A 20,447-nucleotide genomic window follows, 5' to 3' on the forward strand; every position below is an offset into this window, starting at 1 on the left:
CCGACCGGATCCCTCCAAAGAAGGTCTTATGGAGGAGATCGGAGCCGAAGACGTCGGAGCCGAAAGGGGCAGTGTCGGCTCCGGCGCACCCACGGTCACCGTTCCGGGAAGCTCCGGCTCCGAACTCTGAAGGAGAGTCGGAGGAGGACGTTCAGCGGGATGAGAAATAGCAGACGTCTGTTGAGACAGGCTATGGAGCATTTGGGCTAGTGCCTGTGACTTCAACAGTCTGCTTACCACCCTCTCTAAATCGTGGTCTGACAGCCTGGAAGATCTTGAAGATCGGCTCCGATGGCTCTGCTCCAACAAAAGAGGAGATCCCGGAGCCGAACGAATCGACTCCAGGGAAGGAGACCGAGATCTCTTCCTGGATGGAGCCATCGGAGCCGACAATCCCTCGGTTCCAGACAGAGCCGAAGACTTATCGGCTCCAATACTGGACAAAGACACGTCGGCTCTGGCCGGAGCCGACAAGGTAATAGGTATCTGTGTGTCGGAGCCAGACTGAGCCGACACCACAACTTCCAAAGAGGAAAGATCGGCTCCAGCCGGAGCCGATCTCGACTCCGAAGGAGTCGGAGCCACAGCCGAAGGCTTGGACACTACAGCCTGGGCTTTAGATGGCTTAGAGGGTTTGACCGACCCAGCCTTGGTTGGAGAACCCTCTGGCTTTAGCAAGCCACGAAGAATTAATTTATTTCTTCGTTCTTGAAGGACTCTCTGGCTAAAAGAGTGACAAATGGCACAGGAGTCCTGCAGGTGTAAAGGCCCCAGGCAGTACACACATTTTCTGACAGCACGAGTCACACTTCTTGAAGCCTGAGACCTTCACTTCCTTAGACATAAATATGTCCACAAAAACACAAACACACAACAGTCACACAGTTAACCCCCAAAAAACAGACAACACACAACCTGACAGGAATTAACTGAGAGGGAGGTTTAAGGCCTAAAGAAAGGAAAAAAATCCTAACCGAAAGAAGGGAAATATAGGGTAGAGATTAACTATTAATATCAAAAATACTCGATAAAGTAAAAATAGGAGCTAAGGGAGAAAAAACCCTGACTAAACTTCACAATTTGAAATTTTTACCTGAGCTGGCAAAAAAGAGACCTCTTCGCGAAGCGGCACACGAGATCTGAGATAGTCACGCCTTGCATCATGGGATATAGGGTTGCCTCGAGCTGGTAAAATGAGTTCTCGAGCTTAGCAAGTGCCAAGTCAGAGCCGAGGATCGGCTCCGAACCCATCCAGCAAGAATGAAGGCGAGTTTGACAACTTAACATCTTATATTTGAAGATGTACATAGTTTTGTGTGTTAGTATTAAGTTAATAAGTTTTAGGGGGTATTGGGGTTTTGATTTTTTGTCTGAGGACTTTCAATAAAACAAAAAGTTTTGTAAGATGTGACATAGGCTCAAACAGACATCACAAGAAACTGTGTAAAAGTTCAACCTGCCAAACAGTATATGCCTGTAACACAAAAGCTGGAACTTGACGTTTAACAAAAAAGCTTTTGTGTATAAAATGTGGGAATAAAAAAAATAATATAATGATGCTTTCTGTAATGTTTTTAAATGTAAATAGTCTCACAAATAAATACAAAAAAAAAAGAGCAGTTAACTATAATAAAAAATGTAGAGTGCAAATATCTATGTTACAGGAGACACACTTAAAAAGAACTGAACATATGGACTTGATAAAGAAAGGTTTTCAGGATGGTTATTCAGAATACCTGGGACAAATGAAAAGAGGAGTACTTATATTAATTGCAAGAGGAGTTCCAATAGTGATAGAAGAGGATAAAGATACTAATGGTAGATTTGTAGTACTGAGGGGTACTGGCAAGGGAGGAGGATTACACTAGCATGTATTTGTATTCCATCTAAAAAACTGCTATAATGGAGCTTAAGAAAATTCTGGGAGAAATAATCAGCTTTCAGCAAAGAATATTACTTATAGGTGGGAAATGGAATTTGATTTGCAGCAGTGAATATGTGACCGGGTGGCCCAGAAAGCAAAGTATAACAAAGAAGGGAAGACATTTGAAGAAATTTATGAAAATATTGGGCATGGAAGATGTAAATTCAGTACTAGGAATTCAGAGTGAATCTACCTTTTATTCCCCAAGATACAAAAATTGGGCTAGGACAGAATTCACATTTCACAGGAACATATGCATTTAATTGAAGGTCTTGATATGCACCCAATAGCTATTTCAGATCATGTGCCAATCCATCCATCCATCCATCCATCCTCAACTGCTTTTCCCATTTTCACATGGAGTTTGGGTGTCACTTCAGCAGTGACAATTATCTTGAGCCAAGATTTACACCGTCGGGTGGCTAGCCATGCCATGGTAATACATTCGTACTAACCACTAGCGCACACACTCACCTACAACCAATTTAAAGTGCCCAATACACCTACAGCATGTCTTTGGAATGTGAAAAGAAACTTGAACATGCAGAGGAAACCACATGACCGCAGGGAGGACATGCAGACTCCGCACAGAAGGTACACCAGCTGAGAATTGAACTGGAGACCCTCTTGCTGTGGGGTGACAATGCCAATAATAAATAAAAACACAGGGTGATGAAATAAAAATTGAAACACTGGCTCTTTCCCACCTATCTATAAAAGAGAGGAATTTAAGGAATGGGTAGTGGAAGTAATTCAGAAGCTATTAGAGTAGATAGTAATTTCTTCTGAAAATACGGCTAGGGAGTGCGATAAAATAAACGTAGAGTTTAAAAACAGGGTGGAAATAAAAGAAAGGGATATATGCTTAAGAAGTAACAAGAATTATTTAGACAGACTGTATTGCAGAATAGGGGGGATCTCACAGAACAAGAGGAGGAACAACTGCAAAATGCTAAACAGAAAATAAGGGGATTACCTCAGTAATATGAGTTTGGAAAGATTGCCGTTAAGCAAATGATTTTTTGATAAAACTCTAGAGCATAAAAACTTTTAATACAACGACTCGGGTGACACAAAGTGAAAGGGCTACACCAAGCTTAGGTAGCCTATAACAAGAAAGAAAACGAGATCCTGCAAAGGTATTACAAATATTTCAGAAAGTCTGCATAAAGCAGGGAAATATGGAAATCAAGAAAAGGGACAAATGGAAATGTTTATGAAAGAATTAAATATGCCAAGGTTAGAGGTAGATGAGGCTCAATTACTAACAGGATAGGAGGAGATGAGATAAAAATGTTGATGTATAACCAATCTACAGGAAGGTCCCCAGGAATAGATGGTACTCCTGGGGAAGTCTGTTAGTTAGGACGGAAAAAATGATAAAGATCTGGAAGGTTTACTTTAATGATATTTTAAGGGGAGGAGAAGTACCAACATCCTGGAAGAAAGCGGTGGCAGCTGTAACACCTAAAGAGGGTAAAGATCCATCAGATTCAGCTTCATACAGGCACATTTTCAATACTAAACCATGACTATAAAGTGTTTATGTCTATAATGGCTAAAAGAATGGCAAAGGTTTTGCCAAAATTGATAGATGTGGATCAATGTGTTTTTGTGGAGGGGGAGGTAAACATTTGACATTAACACTGATGATCCAGAGGGAAGCAGAATGTAAGAAAATGCCACTGTTGTTGGTAGGTTTTGATGCAGAGAGAGCATTTGAAAGAGTAAGTAGGGCAATGAAAGCTTTTGCATTCCTTGAGAAAATTACAAGGTTGATTAGGAGGATATGAGGTGGGATCAGAGGCAAAAATTAAAGGGGGTGGGTTCCTCTCTGATAATTTCTGCTTGAGCAGAGGCACCAGGCAGGGGTGTCCTCTTTCCCCTTTGTTGTTTGCATTACATTTAGAACCACTGGCAAAGAAAATAAGAGACTCAGAAATTCAAGGATATATTTGGTATGGCAGTCAAGAAAAGATGACACTATCTGCAAGATATATTTACACCTAATAAAATCAGAAAAGGACATTTACAGTGTTATGAAACATTTTGATACAGTTTCAGATCTTTTTGAGATACAAAGTTAATGAAGCTAAAATAAAGGTAATAGTGGTAAATTATGTACCCACACATGAATTGGTTCAGCAACATCCATATTGATAGGGACATAATAAAATGAAATATTTAGGAGTATGGATTAAAATGATTCTGGTGTGGCAGCTAAGGATATGTGTGAAGAGACTAAACAAAAAATAATACAAAAACTGAGAAGCTAGAAGCTCTGTTATATGAATATGGATAGGAAAATACAAGCAGTTAAACTGTTTTTGCCCCTTTAGTCTTATACCCAGGTTAGACATATTTTATCAACCAGAGGAGAGGTTGTGGATAGCAATAAAGAGCTGAATGATTTTATCTGAAAGGGAAATGTAGCAAGAGTCAAGTGGGATAAGATTCTTACAAAAGAACAAGGGTGATTGGGATTACCTGATTTGAAGGAGTATTTCAGAGCTACACAGTAAAGGCTGCTACAAATAGTACAAGCAGTAACTTATAATTCAGTGGAAAGGGAAGATGATGAAACAGGGGGAAAGCTCAAAAAAACAGGAGTCTCTGGGATTTTGGATGCAAACATTTAAGGAGAATAATAATCATACAAAAAGTATTCTAAGAACAAAGCCAACACAGGAATGGAGAAAGGAGATTCTGCCTATAGGGAAGGCTGCAATTAGGGATACAGACAACAGAGAGCTGGACTTTATTACAGAAAACTGGCAAAGGAAGCAATGTATTGGGAGCAAATAACTAGAGAGGGAAAGGTAACAGAATGGGATGGCACCAAGAATGTATTTGGACTGCAGGCTAGATTGCCTTCCCTATCAAGGATTTATACCAAAGTACAGGCAAAGAGAAAGAAATAGGGGAGGGGGTCCTAAAAGAAAACACCAACACTGATATAGTTTTTAGTAGAATCTAGAACAGAGGTTGCTGTTAAAAAATGAATAATTAGTACAGCATATAAAACATTGCATGGTAACTACAAATCAAAATAAGTTAGAAAGGACTGGGAAGACAGATTGGATAAGCAATTCACAAACAAACAATGGGGGGGATATATGTACGTCTCCCAAATATGCAACAAAATCTAGAAGATTTAGGATTTTTACTTGGAAATGTTTATATAGATATTTTATACCCAGAGTCAACTCTATACAATGTTTCCTCAAGTACACAGCAAATGTTGAAAGAGTGAATGGGAAGAAAGAGGCAATTGGGGACATATTTTTTGTGTGAGTATAATGAGTTGGCAGACTAAGAATTCCCTGCAAAATGCACTGTTGGAGATGCTGGGTAAGTAACTAGGGAAATTATTTTTCTGAGCTATGATACAGAATTGGAATTGCCTCAACATAGTAAGGCCTTGCTGAGTCCAATTATTGTGGCTGCCAAACAAGCAATTACTAGAAAATGGAAACCAAAGTCTAAAATCAACTATAATAGAAGTAGTGAATATAACAACAGATATAAAACAACTGGAAATGGGATCTTTAGAAAAGGATAGGAGCAAATTACATAGGAAAAAAATGGTAACTGTTGGAACAATACATAAAGAGGATGAATGAGGTTTAAAAGAAAGCAAGCTTTAGATGAGCTATGTAATTTTTGACTTGACACTGACTGGGTATAAGTGATTTATGTTTGCAGCTAAAATTATGTCATTATGATTTGTGTATAAAATGCTTGCAGCTAGGATTATATCAGTATGAATTGTTTTCATTTATATAAAGGTAGGCTTGCCTGTCATAAGTGATAAAGTACAGTTTTGTACCTACCATAAATGTAGATGTTCGAGTGCTAATACAGCTGCAGTCATAACAGATGGGTTCTCCTGCCATCAGGCGGGTCCTCGGTCGGCCGAATTCCAAAGTCTAGGTCCGGTGTCGGTTGTCGTCGCTTCTTCCCTGACGTCAGTGCGACAGGGGTATAAATGAACCAGCCAACGCCCTTTTTTTTCAGTTTTTCTTGCCCCAGATGTCAGGTGCCCCCAGAAGGAAGGCAATACATAAATTTGTGTAATAAAGCAGTGCAATATAATCAAAATACAGTAGTTGCAAGCAAATACACCATAAAAGAATACGCCAATCAGGTTGTATGAGGGTGTGTTAGCCTATAGGCCTGTCCCAAGAGGGGAAGGAGGGAGGGAAACCTGGACTGCAGCTGTAATAGCAATCGAACATCTACATTTATGGTAGGTACAAAACTGTACTATGTCCATCGTGCATACAGCTACAGTCATAACAGATGGGTAGAATCCCAAAGCTAAGAAAGGGGTGGTAGGCACTAGGTGGAACTAGGAGGAGCCAGGATGCCCTGCAAGACTGCAGTGGAAAAGCCTGCTCTAGTTTTGGAGTATAATGGTAGGTGGTAGCACTTGGAGAAGGTATGCACAGAACTCCAAGTGGCTGCTTCCAAAATATCTTTGGTAGGAACTCCTCTGAGGAAAGCTGCAGAGGTAGCTGTGGCCCTTGTGGAGTGAGATCTGATGCCTGTAGGTACAGTTTTGCCATGAAAAGAATAGCAAAAGCGTATGCAGTGGGCTATCCATTTTGAGATCGTCTGTTTCGAAATTGGCTTTCCTTGAGCTCCTACAGCATATGACACAAATAGCTGTTCTGATTTTCTGAAAGGCTTTGTTCTGTCCAGATAATAACGGAGTTGTCTGTGGATGTCCAAGGAATGTAGTAATCTCTCCCCTTTGTTTGAGGATTAGGATAAAAGGTAGGGAAGTGTATGGCCTGATTCAAAGTTACCCTGGATCCCACTTTAGGCATAAAGGACGGGTTGGTTCGTAAGGAAACTCTGTCCTGATGGAAGATGATAAAAGGCTGCACAGCTATGAGAGCTTGTAGTTCTGAAACGCTGAGGTAATAGCCAGAAGGAAAGTTGTTTTCCAGGACAAATATTGCAAATCTGATGAGGCAGCTGGCTCAAAGGGAAGCAAGGTCAGTTTTTCCAGAATGAAATTGAGATCCCAAGCAGGTATTGGTTGTTTCCTTGGGGGTCTTAGATTCTTAGCCCCTCTGAGGAACTGTCTTAAGAGAGGGTGTGAGAATAAGGGTGGATCAGTGTTGTATTCTGCAGAAATGGCTGAGGCATGGATTTTGATGGAGGAGAATGAAAGTCCACTGCTTAGCAGCTCAGCTAGATACTGTAGTATTTGAGGTAAATTCAGTTTTCCAGGATCCTGGCCCTTTTTCTCATTCCAGACACAAAACCGTTTCCATTTTACGGAGTAAGCTTTTCTAGTTGACGGCCTTCTGGCCTCCAAAATGACATCCTGCACCTCCTTGGAGAGTAGGGTCTGTTGTGATGCTAAGGAATCTTCCATGCGGCTAGATTGAGTGTTTTTAGCTGGCTGTGAAGAGTTTTGAAGCTGTGCTGAGTCAGGAGAAGAGGCATTAGAGGCAGGGACCATGGTGGGGAATGCATCAGGCTCCTCAGGAGTGGGTACCAGTGTTGTCTTGGCCAGTCCGGAGCAATGAGAATCATCTTTGGTCTGTCTGCTCTGGTTTTCAATAGAACTTTGGGCAGCAGAGGAAGAGGTGGGAAGGCATAAACTGTCATTGATGTCCAACTGAAAGAGAGAGCGTCCACTCTCCAGGCCTTTGGATGGAAAATCATTGAGCAGAATTTTGTCAATTGGTGATTTTTGTGGGAGGCAAAGAGATCTATGTCTGGCCTTCCCCATGCTTGGGTTATTTCTGTAAAAACTTTTGGATGCAACTTCCATTAGTGTGGATCTGTCATATTTCTGCTTAGGTTGTCTGCCAGCGTGTTTTCCTTGCCTGGCAAGTACTGTGCTTGTAGTTCGATTTGTAAGTCTATGGCCATGTTCCAAAGTGACATGGCCAATCTGCATAGGGGGTATGAATGTGTTCCTCCCGGTTTGTTTATGTACCACATAACTGTGGTGTTGTCTGTTCTTATCAATAGTTGACCTGGTTGCAGAAGGTCCTTGAAAGCTATAATAGCATTTATTACTGCTAGCATTTCCTTTTGATTGATGTGAAGGTGCTTTTCTTTTTGGGACCATTTGCCCTGAATGCACCGATCTGTCATGTGCGCCCCCCAGGCATAGTCAGAGGCGTCTGTTGTGATGACTTGATTTGCTTGAGGCTTGCTGAATGGAAGACCTGTGTTTATTTGGCATGCTTGAGCCCACCACAGAAATTCCTTTTGTAGACATGGAATTAGTGGTATTATTGTTTCCAAACTGTGGCTGTGTTGAGACCATAGGTTTTTCAGGTACCACTGAAGTTTCCTCATATGCAGCTTTGCACATGGGATTAGTAAGATGCAAGATGCCATGAATCCCAGAGCCTGCAGGATTTTCCTTGCAGTCAGCCTGGTGCAATTTGCTAGTGCTCTGAAGTATTGAGTTAGTTGCCCATGCTTCTCTGGCGTGAGGTAGGCCATCTGGGTGTTTGTGTCCAAGTTGGCACCCAGGAAAATTATCTTCCGAGAGGGTATTGGCCTTGATTTCTTTTTGTTGACTGTGTATCCCAGAGAGTTCAACAACATTATTACATAAGCCAGATGTTTCAGAAGAATGTGCTTGCTGTCCGCTTGGATCAGGCAGTCGTCCAAATAGGGGTATATTTGTATCCCTTGAAGTCTGCAGTAGGCAATTACTGATGCCAGGCATTTCGTGAATACTCTGGGCGCAGTAGATAAGCCAAAGGGCAATGCAGAGAATTGATAACGGGTTGAACCTGCAAGAAATCTGAGGTATCTTCTGCAATTTTGTCTGATTGGGACATGCAGGTATGCCTCCTTGAGGTCCAATGTTACCAGCCAAGACTCCTTGCCCAGCATGGGAAGAAGTTGCTGTAGAGTGAGCATCTTGAATTTTGGTACAAGTAGAAATGTGTTCAGGATGGATAGGTCCAAAATAGGTCTCCAATCTTTTCCCTTCCTTGGTACCAGGAATAGCCTGGAATAAAAACCTTGACCTTGTTCGTGCGTAGGTACCTCTTGAATAGCTTTCATGTCTAAGAGATCTGTAATTTGCCTTTGTGCCTCTGCCCTTTGATTGTGTGGCAGGTTTGGCATGCCTCTCATTTTTGGAAGGGTGTGAAAATGGAATCTGTAGCCTCTGTTTATAATGTCCAGGATCCATTTGTCTTTTGTGACAATATGCCAATTTTTGAAAATAATGCCAGCTTTCCTCCTAAGGGGGCTGCCATTTGAGTCTTGCTTGGCATGCAAAGGGGAAAGTCATCGGGCTTGCTTTCTGAATGATTGCGAGTTATCCTCACCACCTCTTTGTGTAGGAGCTTGCCATTGTCTGCCTCTAAACGATCCTTGGGATTGTCCTCTGCCCCTCGGGCGCCTGTATCTGCCTCTTTGGGGTCTGTCCATGGCTGGAAAGGACCAATTTTTGGAAGGCCAATTTCTACTGAAACGTGGGGGTTGTACCTGTAGAAAATCTTTCACTGTTTGCATTGATTTAGCCTTTTCCTCCATTTTCCTTAATACCTCCTCAGCATTAGCACCAAATAATACATTCTTTTGAAGAGGGGCATCTAGCAATTTAGCTTTGACATGATCAGGCAAGGTTTGTTCCTTGAGCCAGGCATGTCTACGTATGACTGATCCTGTAACAGCAGCTCTACATGAGGCCTCTAGAGCATCAAAACCACATTGTAAGGTATGCTTACCCACTTGTTCTGCACTATGCATCAAATCCTGCAACTCCTTCAAGTCTGGTTGTTCAGGTTGTGACATTTTACTTTTCAATTGTGATAACAAAAACTGTTGGTATTTTAGCATAAGGAACTGACAGTTTAAGGCCCTCATGGTTAAGGTAGCTGAGGTATATACCTTTTTCCCCCACCTTTCTAAGGATCTGGAATCTCTCTCGGAAGGTAATGGATTTTTAGCAGTGGAGGCCGAGTGCGAGTCAGGAACCCTGTAGTACCTGTCAGGCTTAACTGGGGCTGGAGGTAGAGAGTCCGGGTTAAGGCAGGCCTCCGAGTAAACATCATCTAGGATGTCCAAGACAGGAGGTATAGCCAGAGGCCTGTGCTGAGGTAGTAAGAGAAATTCTCTAAGCCTTTTCTTGGAATCTGAATAATCTTGGCCTTCCCAGTGGAAGTGTTCCCTTAAGTTATGCAAAGTTTCCCCAAATGAGTAATCCTCTGGGGGGGATACAGAAGGAATGGACTCCTCCGCATCAGAGTCTTCAAAAGGGGAGTAAGAATGTTCCTGATCATCAGAGTGCTCTGAAATAATGGAGCCCTGATCAGAGGAGGATTCTTCCTCCACTCTGGGCCTTTGTCCAGTGGGGGTTGAGAACCCCTGATAAGAGTAATTAAATCCTCAGCCATTTTAAGCATCTGTTTTTTAGGCATGGGGCCTGGAGATGGGCCCTGTGTAGCTTGTCTCTTAGAGTGCATGGCTGCTTTAGACTTAGTGAAAGCCTTGATGGAGAAAGAAGAGGAAGGTCTGAAGACACCTTGAGTGGAGGTAGACCTGTCTACATTTTGAGGTTCAATGCCAAGAGTGGCTTCGGTATCTGTAGTCGGGGTGTGGGCCGAGGAGCCTGCGACCTCGGGTACAGGAGACACCGCCAATGAAGTGTTGTCGGTAGTCAGGGGCTGCGTAGGCGCCTTGCTGAGAACCAGACCACGTGTAGTCGGCTTTGGCGTGGTGTCGGTAGAGGCCGCGGACCTCGTGTGTCGGTCCTTATCTTTGCGTTTTTTAGACAGAACTGGAGTCGGAGTATCCAACGACATAATATAGTTAAATGTTTTTCCAAAATAATGCTGGGCAAACTCCGCCCGACGCTTAATGGTGCGTTTGTTGAATGTAGCACAAAAGCGACAGACCGAAACGTCGTGGTCTGGGCCTAAACAAGGTATACAGAGGGAATGGAAATCCTTATGCGGTATTTGCTTCCCACATGAAATACAATTATTAACTTTGTCTGACATCGGTCTGAGGCAAGAAAAGTTTCCCCAACGGGGTACTTAGCTTTCAAGAAGACTTCGGTTTCAAAATTTTCATAATTTCAGGAGCTGGCCGACCGGCACTTGCGAACTGCTTCTGCTTCGGGCACCGAGCAGCAAGAAAGACTGAAGAAAATGGCGTCGGCTGGTTCATTTATACCCCTGTCGCAGTGACGTCAGGGAAGAAGCGACGACAACCGACGCCGGACCTAGACTTTGGAATTCGGCCAACCGAGGACCCACCTGACGGCAGGAGAACCGATCTGTTAGGACTGCAGCTGTATGCACGATGAACATCTTACTAATGATGTTTCTTGATAAAAAAAAAAAACAGAATTAAAGAAAAACAGTGGAATAAGAATGGTGAAGAAGAAATGAAACGTTACACAAAAAAAATCAAAAAAATTACTGCCAGAGTACCCTGCCATTTCCTTTCTAAAGCACTACACTGCACTGTGTTTTCCATGTAGATTAACTTTGGTAATAGATCTGTGACATTAAGTGCCAGAAATAAGCATCTCAAATGTGAAAAAATATTTAAATGAACAAACAAGGCAAACAAAATCTGCTTTCATTGTAAAATGCGATTCAGAGTTCAGGCAATTAATGTGCATCTCTTTTTAAAGAATAAATTATTTCTAAGAAATGCATGTCATGACATACTTGGATTAGCTATGCCATTGCGCAAAATAATGATATGCTGAATGCAACTGACAGTCTATAAAATGTGAATCAAGATATCTGGGACATTATGGTGTTTTGTACTAATGTAGCTAAGTTTAAAAAAAAAAAATATATATATATATATATATATATATATATATATATATGTATCAAATTCAGTATTTTATTTATTTAATTTCTTAAGTGTTCAATAACATACTAATTCTCTAATACACTCTGGAGGCCTCTCTAGACAAATACATCTTCCACAAATCCAATCTGCAACACTAGTGAATTCAGACGAGTTTTATTACATTGATAAATGCAGATGCAGTACCTGAACATTGTCAAAATGTTGCTGAGAGGTCTGAAGTCACTCAGTGGGACCTGATTTAACTGAATATCATAGACTGACGAGGAACCAGAGCACTTCTGTAGCTCTGCTGGTGGCAAGATGACACTATTTTTCTCCTTCTCAAAGTCCGACTTGAAATGGATGGGTAATAATTTGTTCCAGGACCACATCCTGCTGGATTCAACAAGCTGTGCATAAACCGTTGCTCTATGTGGTACTGCTTCACAGTTTTCCTAGAGAAGAACACAGCAATACAACATTATATTACCTCCAATGTCCATTGAGTCTACCCCTATTTTAAGGAATGGCTTCCCTTTTTATACAGGTAATTACTACCTTGCATTTAGGAAGGCAACAACAGCATTATATTAAAAATTGATGAAAACCTTTCTAACTACGAGTTAAGATTCTTACCTGACTCTAAAGTGTACCAGGATTAAAATTATGACTATGAACCACACAACACAAGTTTGAATATCAGCTCAGGTGTTGGAAGAAGATAGTGGGGAAAGTGTTGAAGAAAGCAGAGGATGTCAGCTTACTAATCCTGAGGGAGAGGTGGCTTTGGTCAGTTGATCACCACTATGCATGCACAGGCTTGCAAGACAACAAAAAACAAATATCAAGGATGTGGGCTTGACAATCCCAAGTCAGTGAAAGTAGCCTTGATCAGTGTGTGGCTGGAAGCACACATGCACATGGAAGGAGACAGGACACAACATAATGACACAGGTTCTCATGAGTTCAACAGAAACACCAGCATATCAGAAATGCTGCCAAGGGTACAAATCATAACCACAGCTGTCAGAAGGACAGCCTCCCCAATTGGCACTCATCTCTATGCTAGAGACACCCAGTAGAGAAAATCAAATAGGTTCAAGACTGACAGGAGGGGAGCCCATCTCCATGGCATACATGGATGAATGTGCAGCTGTGTCCCTTTGCTGAAAAGTCTCAGGAAATTTTGAGTACTAGCACACACAAAGCAAGCTGAGACTGTTACACTAATACAGAACAATTGCTAACTTTAAATTATGGCAATGAAGGATCTCATGTGGAATGATTTCCTCTTTTTGATTTTGCTTCCCAAGCATACAAAACAATCCACACATTTACCATCAGCTTAAGTAGCATGGACACATTAGGCCAGAACAGCGTGCCTCTTGCAATTTCCTTGCATCTAGATTGGATCCAGCTGAGATTAATGCTGTTTCAGAGACATCGGACTTTGTAGTTGAGTCGGTATAATCACTTTGTCACCTTTTAAAGCCCACGAGTACATGATAGTTGACCTCTGAAAGACAATAACGTTCACACCAGAGATGTACTTGCATCACCCTATCTGGATATCCCATCATGATCATATCTCATACAAAACTGCATCTCCAAGACAATCCTGATGGCAGTTTACAGTATGTGAAACTATACTGCAGCCATTGGCAGTTTTGTTACCACCTACAATCATTAACTTTTCCTCAAGCAGATCTTATTTGCACTCCTTGAAAAAGGCTCTAGTAAGGGTATTTGAAATCTGCACAGACATTTTCCTGGACTGTACTGCAATCTTCATAAACCTTCTTGGCTTGCACCACAATCTACATTAACTTCCTTGGCCTTGGAGGGAGGATTGGAATAATGGTTAATATGTTTACCTCTCATACACAAGGTACAGGGTTTGATTCTCAACTTTGGGAAATTGGCTAGGCTTGAAATGGCCCAGAAGGGCTGATAGCCTAGTATCTACCAAAAAACCCATGAACTTATACCCCCAGATTCAGCAAGCTCTGCACGGAGTACCTGAATAGTGCAAGAGCTGCTGCAACCAATATGGTTGCTGAGCGATCTAGGAATAAGCCCCTGAGATGTGCACAAGCGTGCCTACACTATTCCTGCACGGACATCACTGCTATATGCTAATTACCTCATTTGCTGGTGAAAACCATGCAAATGAGGTGAATTAGCGATCCAGGAAGCAGGCAAGCATCTGTGCAGGAATAGTGTAACCTGCAGAAATGTATTCAGTTACTAACCGAATACGTTTCTGCAAATTACAAAACGGAGGCACGACAGCTCAAAAGAAAGCATGTATGCAATGTAGTAGACATACCATTGGCCAAATATATGACTACCGGCATGAGAAATAGTTGCAAAATTATATAAAACAACTTTTTTTTTGGCTGATCTCTGCCATTTAAGTGTAGGGCAGCGGTGGGTAAACGGGATCGGCCCAAAAATAAGAAAAAAGGTGGAAATAAGCTTTTAAACCCAAATCAGCATTTTGCCATAACAGTCAATGGCATGCATAAGAAAACAATACCAGGGAATAGTGGTTGCTAATGGGGAAGGCTGAGTTTAGTGTGGTAACTATGAATTTGCATTCAGTTTTATGCAAATCAGGGGAATGATACTGAATCACAGATTTCCTCTCAGTGTTAAATTGCACCCAACCGTGTAGGTGCAGCAACACCTTTGTATAAATCTAAGAGCTGGAAGACCTCATAAGGGGGAGTGTCATGCATGCTGTAAGGTTATTGTAGCTTTGTAGCCCATGTTTGCCCTTAGCTAAGCGCAGCTAAGGAAGGGAGTGTGTCTGAGGCTGCCTAGCAGTGTTTACATTGCCTAAACGGGTGTGCGTGCCGCGCACCAGGTTTAAAAAAAAAAAGAATTAGCAGCCCTGTTCACATCTGAGCACTGGGTATGCATGCCTCAGGGCTTAAACGGGAAGGCAATGGGAAGGGTAAACAGCAGTAGGAAGGCAATCAAGAAGAACTAGCACAACTGGCAAGTGAAATGTATCAGCATTAGCCAATTACAAATGGAACAGCCTAACACACTACTATAAACTATGCAAACACCTTCCAGTCTGTTTTTTTCCACAAACTCTACACCACCAGTGCACACAGATGGGGAAATTTTACCTGACAAAACTAACAAAATGTTAGGGGCTGCTATCACTCTCATACATTAATATGTGCAAGAGGCTGAGGGTGGTGAGGATGTGAATGCTGATGACCAACCCAGAGTGAGGAGGAGAAGAGTGTACAGACCCAGGGTAACCTAACAGGGGCTACATGAGCTGGAAATAGTGGAGTGCGATAGGGTGGACAGGGACATTCTACAGCAAATTGTTGAGCTGTGCCAGCCACACCTCACACACAGGACCAACAGAAGGGAGCCCATCTCAGTGGATACCAGGGTATGTGTAGGTTGAAGAATACTAGCCGCAGGTGCCTTCCAAAAAGGCAACTGGGGATATCATGGGGATCTCACACGCATCAGCATCCAGGGTACTCCACCAATTCCTGGATGCCATGTCAGCACATGCCTGTGAGCACATATATTTCTTCACCATCTGTGAGGCAATGACCAGCAATATGAGTCTCTTCCACCAAACAGCAGAATATCCTGAGGTAGTGGGTGCTATAGACTACATGCACATGCACACCAAAGCACCACCCGACAAGCGGGGTAGGGCCTAAATAAACCACAAGGGCTTCCCCTCTAAGCTATCACGACTCCCACATCTGGCATACGACACAGCTGTACCAGTTATTTGCCAGTGGGAACATCCCATATAGCCACCTAGTGGGGGATGATGGCTACGCGCACAAATGTTCATAGTATGTGCCATGTTAAACAATATGATCCTGCAGAAACAGCTGCAACAGGAACAGCACGGGACAAGACCACACAGCCCCCCCCCAACCACTGCCAAGGCCATCACAGGCACAGAGGGACACTGAGGAGGAACTACCTGAGCCTGCCCATGTAGGCAGAAGGAGACTTGCCCAGTATGCTCAGGCCTTGGCAAAGAGGCAATGCATAGCACGGTAGGGACCCAGGGAATGACACCTCTCTCTGACTCGCACATACAGTAAAAGGGATGCCAAACATGACACTACCTGTGCTTTACCATGTATAGGGAGTGTACAGTGTGCATCTGACATAGTCAGCCCTCCAGCACCGTCCTCAATACTGGCACAGCCACGAGGTAAATCTCTCTTCCTATCAATTGCTGAATGGAGTAGTATGTTCTGATAGCTGTATCTATGGTATGGGCATGAGCATGCAAAGGACTCGGGTAGCTAAATGGGATGGCAGCAGATAGTGGACACCTACATGGGCAGCATAAAATCCATAACAAATACTGATGTCAACATACTAGGCAGTACTAGACAAGGTGACAAATCCCACTGCAGTACATGTGGTGGCCCAAATGTGTGTCCATAGGACACACACATACACATCAGTGAGGCTCACATACCCACCACCAGCCTCAGCCAGCAGGACAGGTGTAGATGACCATAAAGAAAGGCTGGGCTAAGCCCACCAATTGATGGCAATGGTGAACAGCCCCCCTCCAGACCTACACAGACAGACTACAATAGGTCTGGCAGTTGTATGTTAGTTCTTAAGGGTAAGAAGTCTGAAACTGAAATATAGGTCAATAAAACCTAAGATCTGTACTCTACTGATATGTCTCCAGTCTGCATGATAGGTAAGAATACAAAATGAAATGAAAGCCAACAGAGTACCTGAAATACCAGTACAGTCATAGCAAATGTTTAAAGTCATCAGGTGTGCCCCTCCCCCACAATCCTATGTAGAAATGCAGTAACATGCAAGTGTGAGGTGTAATAACAGTGGAGCACAGATTACAGAGCTGGCCCAATCTACAGGATAGATTGTTGCATGTGTACAATATACAGGGGTCCGTGTGTTAGGTTATGTGTTCAATATTGTCTAGAAGTCGTCAGCATGTAGGCATGGAGGGTTGTGTCTCAGTGGCCTATGGGCAGTACTGAGGATGACAGGGCCATGTTCCAACAACTGCAGTGCCAACCACAATGCTTCTCAGCAATAGCCATGTCAGCAGTCATCCATACTCACTGTCCAGTTGTCAATATCTGTCACCATCTGAAAGATGAACATGTCATGAATGTGGGCCCATATATACACACAGTACACAGGTGGAAGGACCCTAGACAGAGTACATAAAATGTAATTGTCAACTGCGCACAACTTTGGAATTGTACATACAGGTTAGCAGCACATTAGTTGTCCGTGTAGTATGGAATAATGATGTCGTCTGGCCAATCACTGGCAAACCACAAAAGGCACAGTTATGAAGTAATGAGAGACTGCCTATGTCCCCGCACAAGGTAGCATAAGGGGAATGTTCCATGTATATCTGTGAGTCAGCTGCATGTAGCTTCCATATCACACATGCACTCGGCTCACCCCACCATCAGCCACAGGTATATCACAGGTCATATCCTTGCTGTTGGGAATGAGTACAGTATGACCCCCTTCTGTATGGGAATACCCACAGAATGCAGTATGTGTCCCATGCAGGTCTGTCCCTAGCTGTAAGCAGCACCCTGCCTGCCTCCAGACCAATGGATTAATATGTACAGAAACAATTGCCATTAACACCTCGCACATTTACCCTGTCAACCTAGGGGAATCCACTGGCTCACAGCCTGGAAATGTAGGAGTGACAGAATGCACTGGCCTGCTACAGATGGCCTGCATCACTACCAAATGGCCTACAGTCCTCTGTCAAAGGCCTGTGCCTCACCCGTAATGTCAATCTCATGGGGTCCCATCTAACAACCTAACACAGTCAAAAGAACACAAATGCAAGGCCATGTTGACAAATCCTAGTAGCATGCCCACCATGTCCTACTGCATGAATTGTGGACCAACCCCTAAATACCGCTGGGATGAAGGGCCAACTATAGGGATACTTCTCAGATATTGCTCACATAACGTTAGGAAGAGGACAGAGTAACAGAGTGGGGGGGGGTGTAGAAGCATGGAAGCCATGGAGTGTGTGAAGTCTGAAACTCTGACATGTGCCCATAATACCCCTGCCTGCAAACCCAGTAATGGGTGGCTGCAAACCTACTTGTAAACCACACCTTGAAGGGGAACTGACCAGATATGTGAGCCCTGCCTCTGGGTAACCTGGGGGAATCTGGACAGGTATGGCCACTCTGTTAAGTAGATATATATACAAGAAGGGAATCCTCAGCCACAATAGTACCAAGGTGCTGGACCATTTACACAGACCCATCAGCAAGTGTCTGCAGCTACCCCTCCAAAATGGCATGAGTGTGCAAGAATTTGTAGGCTGCGGACCACAATTCTGGACACAGCTTCATTCATCTTGTATTTCCCAGGAAATAACTGTGAGCAAATAATTATATTTGTCAGTAGTTGATGACTTAATACATCACAGTGTAAAACAATACATATGTCTGAATATGTCTGCTAACAACAGCCATGTAACACAAGCAGCACATACAGCAATAGTTACAGTATCCCACTATCTGCCGCCCATTATGACTCCATATTGTCAACCTACCTACAGATATCCTGCAGAAACAGGTTGCTAGCTGTAGGTGTAGAACACCAAACCCTGGACTGGAGTACAACCCTACCAGGAATGGATTCACACACTCAATACAAAAGGTCATATTGGAATGCTCCTACACTTAGAGAAATGAAGCCCATATCTGACAACACAGTGGACAATACATATTTGTCATTCGCAGATGTCTGTGTACACGCACCAAAGTTTACACCATTCATGCTTTGCACACACACTGGATAGGAATACTCACACATATCCAAGGCCAACACACTATAATATCTCAAACATATACACACACAGATGTAGGAAAGAGAGAGATGGACAGTGACATACAGAATTCCATTATGAGGCCTGTCCCACCCACCACACATCCAATTGTCTGATACCACATGATGTGCTCATGTTGATCACTGTAGACATTCCTTTTGGTAGCCCTCAGCCTTATAGTGTCAGTGGTGCTTGTGATAACTGTGTAACATGATAGCACAAATCGGTATTCATCTAGCATTTCTATACCCAGTCCTGTCAAATGTAAAGTTGTGTGTGTGTGTGTGTGTGTGTGTGTGTGTGTGTGTGTGTGTGTGTGTGTGTGTGTGTGTGTGTGTGTGTGTTTCCAGAGGAATGATTTACGGCCCATTCACACATACTGCACTTCCCATTTCCCATGTTAGCACTCCTGCTGTCAGACACCTTGAAATAACCATCTGGCCAAGTCTCACCCCTATAAGCTACATGGAGCTTGTGATACGTGTATAATACTGTAGTGTAGAAAACTAGTTAGGTAGGAGTTATAATCTCAGACATGGCAACTGTGAAACTTTGTGTGTGTGTGGACAAATGACTTTGAGGCAATTCACACTCACTACACCTCCCACTGCCCTACTTTAGCGAGCCTGTTGATGTCAGTCAACTTGAAATAACCCTTTGGCCAAGTCACAGACATACAAGCTCCGTGGCGCTTGTGAAAGCTGTGTAATACTAGAGTGTAGCAAACTAGTTAGGTAGGAGTTCTAATCCCAGACATGGTAACTGTGAAACTGTTTGTGTGAGGGAGTGTGTGGGTCTTTGATGACACCTGATGTTCTGGACATTCACACTTATACTGCTGCTGATGTTAAGAACCTTCAAAAATACCTTTGGACAGCTCTCCAACATATAAGCTTTGTGGAGCTTGCAATAACTGCAATACTATAGTGTAGCATACTAGTTAGGTAGGAGTTCTAATCCCAGACATGGCAACTGTGAAACTGTGTGCATTTTGTGTGTGTGTGTGTGTGTGTGTGTGTGTGTGTGTGTGTGTGTGTGTGTGAGAGAGAGAGAGAGAGAGAGTGAGAGGGAGTGAGAGGGAGTGTACTTGATGATACCTGACTTTATGGACATTCACACTTACTACTCTCACATTACCCCTCCTTTAGTACTGCTGCTGATGTTGCTCACCTTCAAAGATACCTTTTGATAGCACTCCAACATATAAGCTCCATAGCGCTTGCGATAACTGCATAATACTATAGTGAAGCATAGTTGTTAGGTAGGTTTTCTAATCCTGAAACTGGCAACTGTGTAAATGTGAGTGTTTGTGGGAGAATCCTTGTAGAGACCTGACTTTGTGGTCATTCACACTTACAACACTTCCCTTAGCCCTCCTTTAGCATTACTGCTGATGTCACTCAGCTTCAAAGATAACTTGGCAAAGCTCTCCAACATTTAAGCTCCATGCCGTGTGCCATAAATGCAGAACAGTGTAGCAGCAATAACTACAAAGGTATGGGTTTGAATCTCATCCGTGGCAAATGTCTGTGTGCGTACATATGTCTACATATGTGTGTCCGTACCTCAAAGATTTTGGCCCCATTTACACCCAGCACACATCTCAGTGCCTCACTTTAGCATTCCTGCAGATATCATCCACCTTAGAAGTACCTGTTGCCAACCCTAAACCATGTAAGCTCAGTGGTGCATGTGGTACATGTGCAACATAATGGTCCTAAAAATTTGTTAGAGGTTTGAACCAAACCGTTGGCAAATGTAAATGTGTGTCTAGGGTAAACTTTTTTTCTGATCTCTCACCCACTACATCACCCAATTCCAGTATTAACAAGGCCTGCTGTTGTTCCT

At 43.0% G+C, this 20,447-nt stretch overlaps 1 protein-coding gene across 4 annotated transcripts in view; it reads right to left on the reverse strand.

Annotated features, from left to right (window-relative positions):
* PRMT7 (protein arginine methyltransferase 7) overlaps nucleotides 1-20,447 on the reverse strand; it is an 843,610-nt gene that overhangs the window by 495,554 nt on the left and 327,609 nt on the right. For all 4 annotated transcript variants that reach the window (XM_044081516.1, XM_044081514.1, XM_044081513.1 and 1 more), the window contains one exon: nucleotides 11,936-12,186. In XM_044081516.1, coding sequence (XP_043937451.1) covers nucleotides 11,936-12,186 — 251 coding nt within the window. The remainder of the gene's footprint in view (nucleotides 1-11,935; nucleotides 12,187-20,447) is intronic.

Source organism: Protopterus annectens, chromosome 8.part0, assembly GCF_019279795.1.
Source record: "Protopterus annectens isolate FY-2018-M chromosome 8.part0, PAN1.0, whole genome shotgun sequence".
In the NCBI taxonomy this organism is placed as follows: Eukaryota; Metazoa; Chordata; order Ceratodontiformes; family Protopteridae; genus Protopterus; species Protopterus annectens.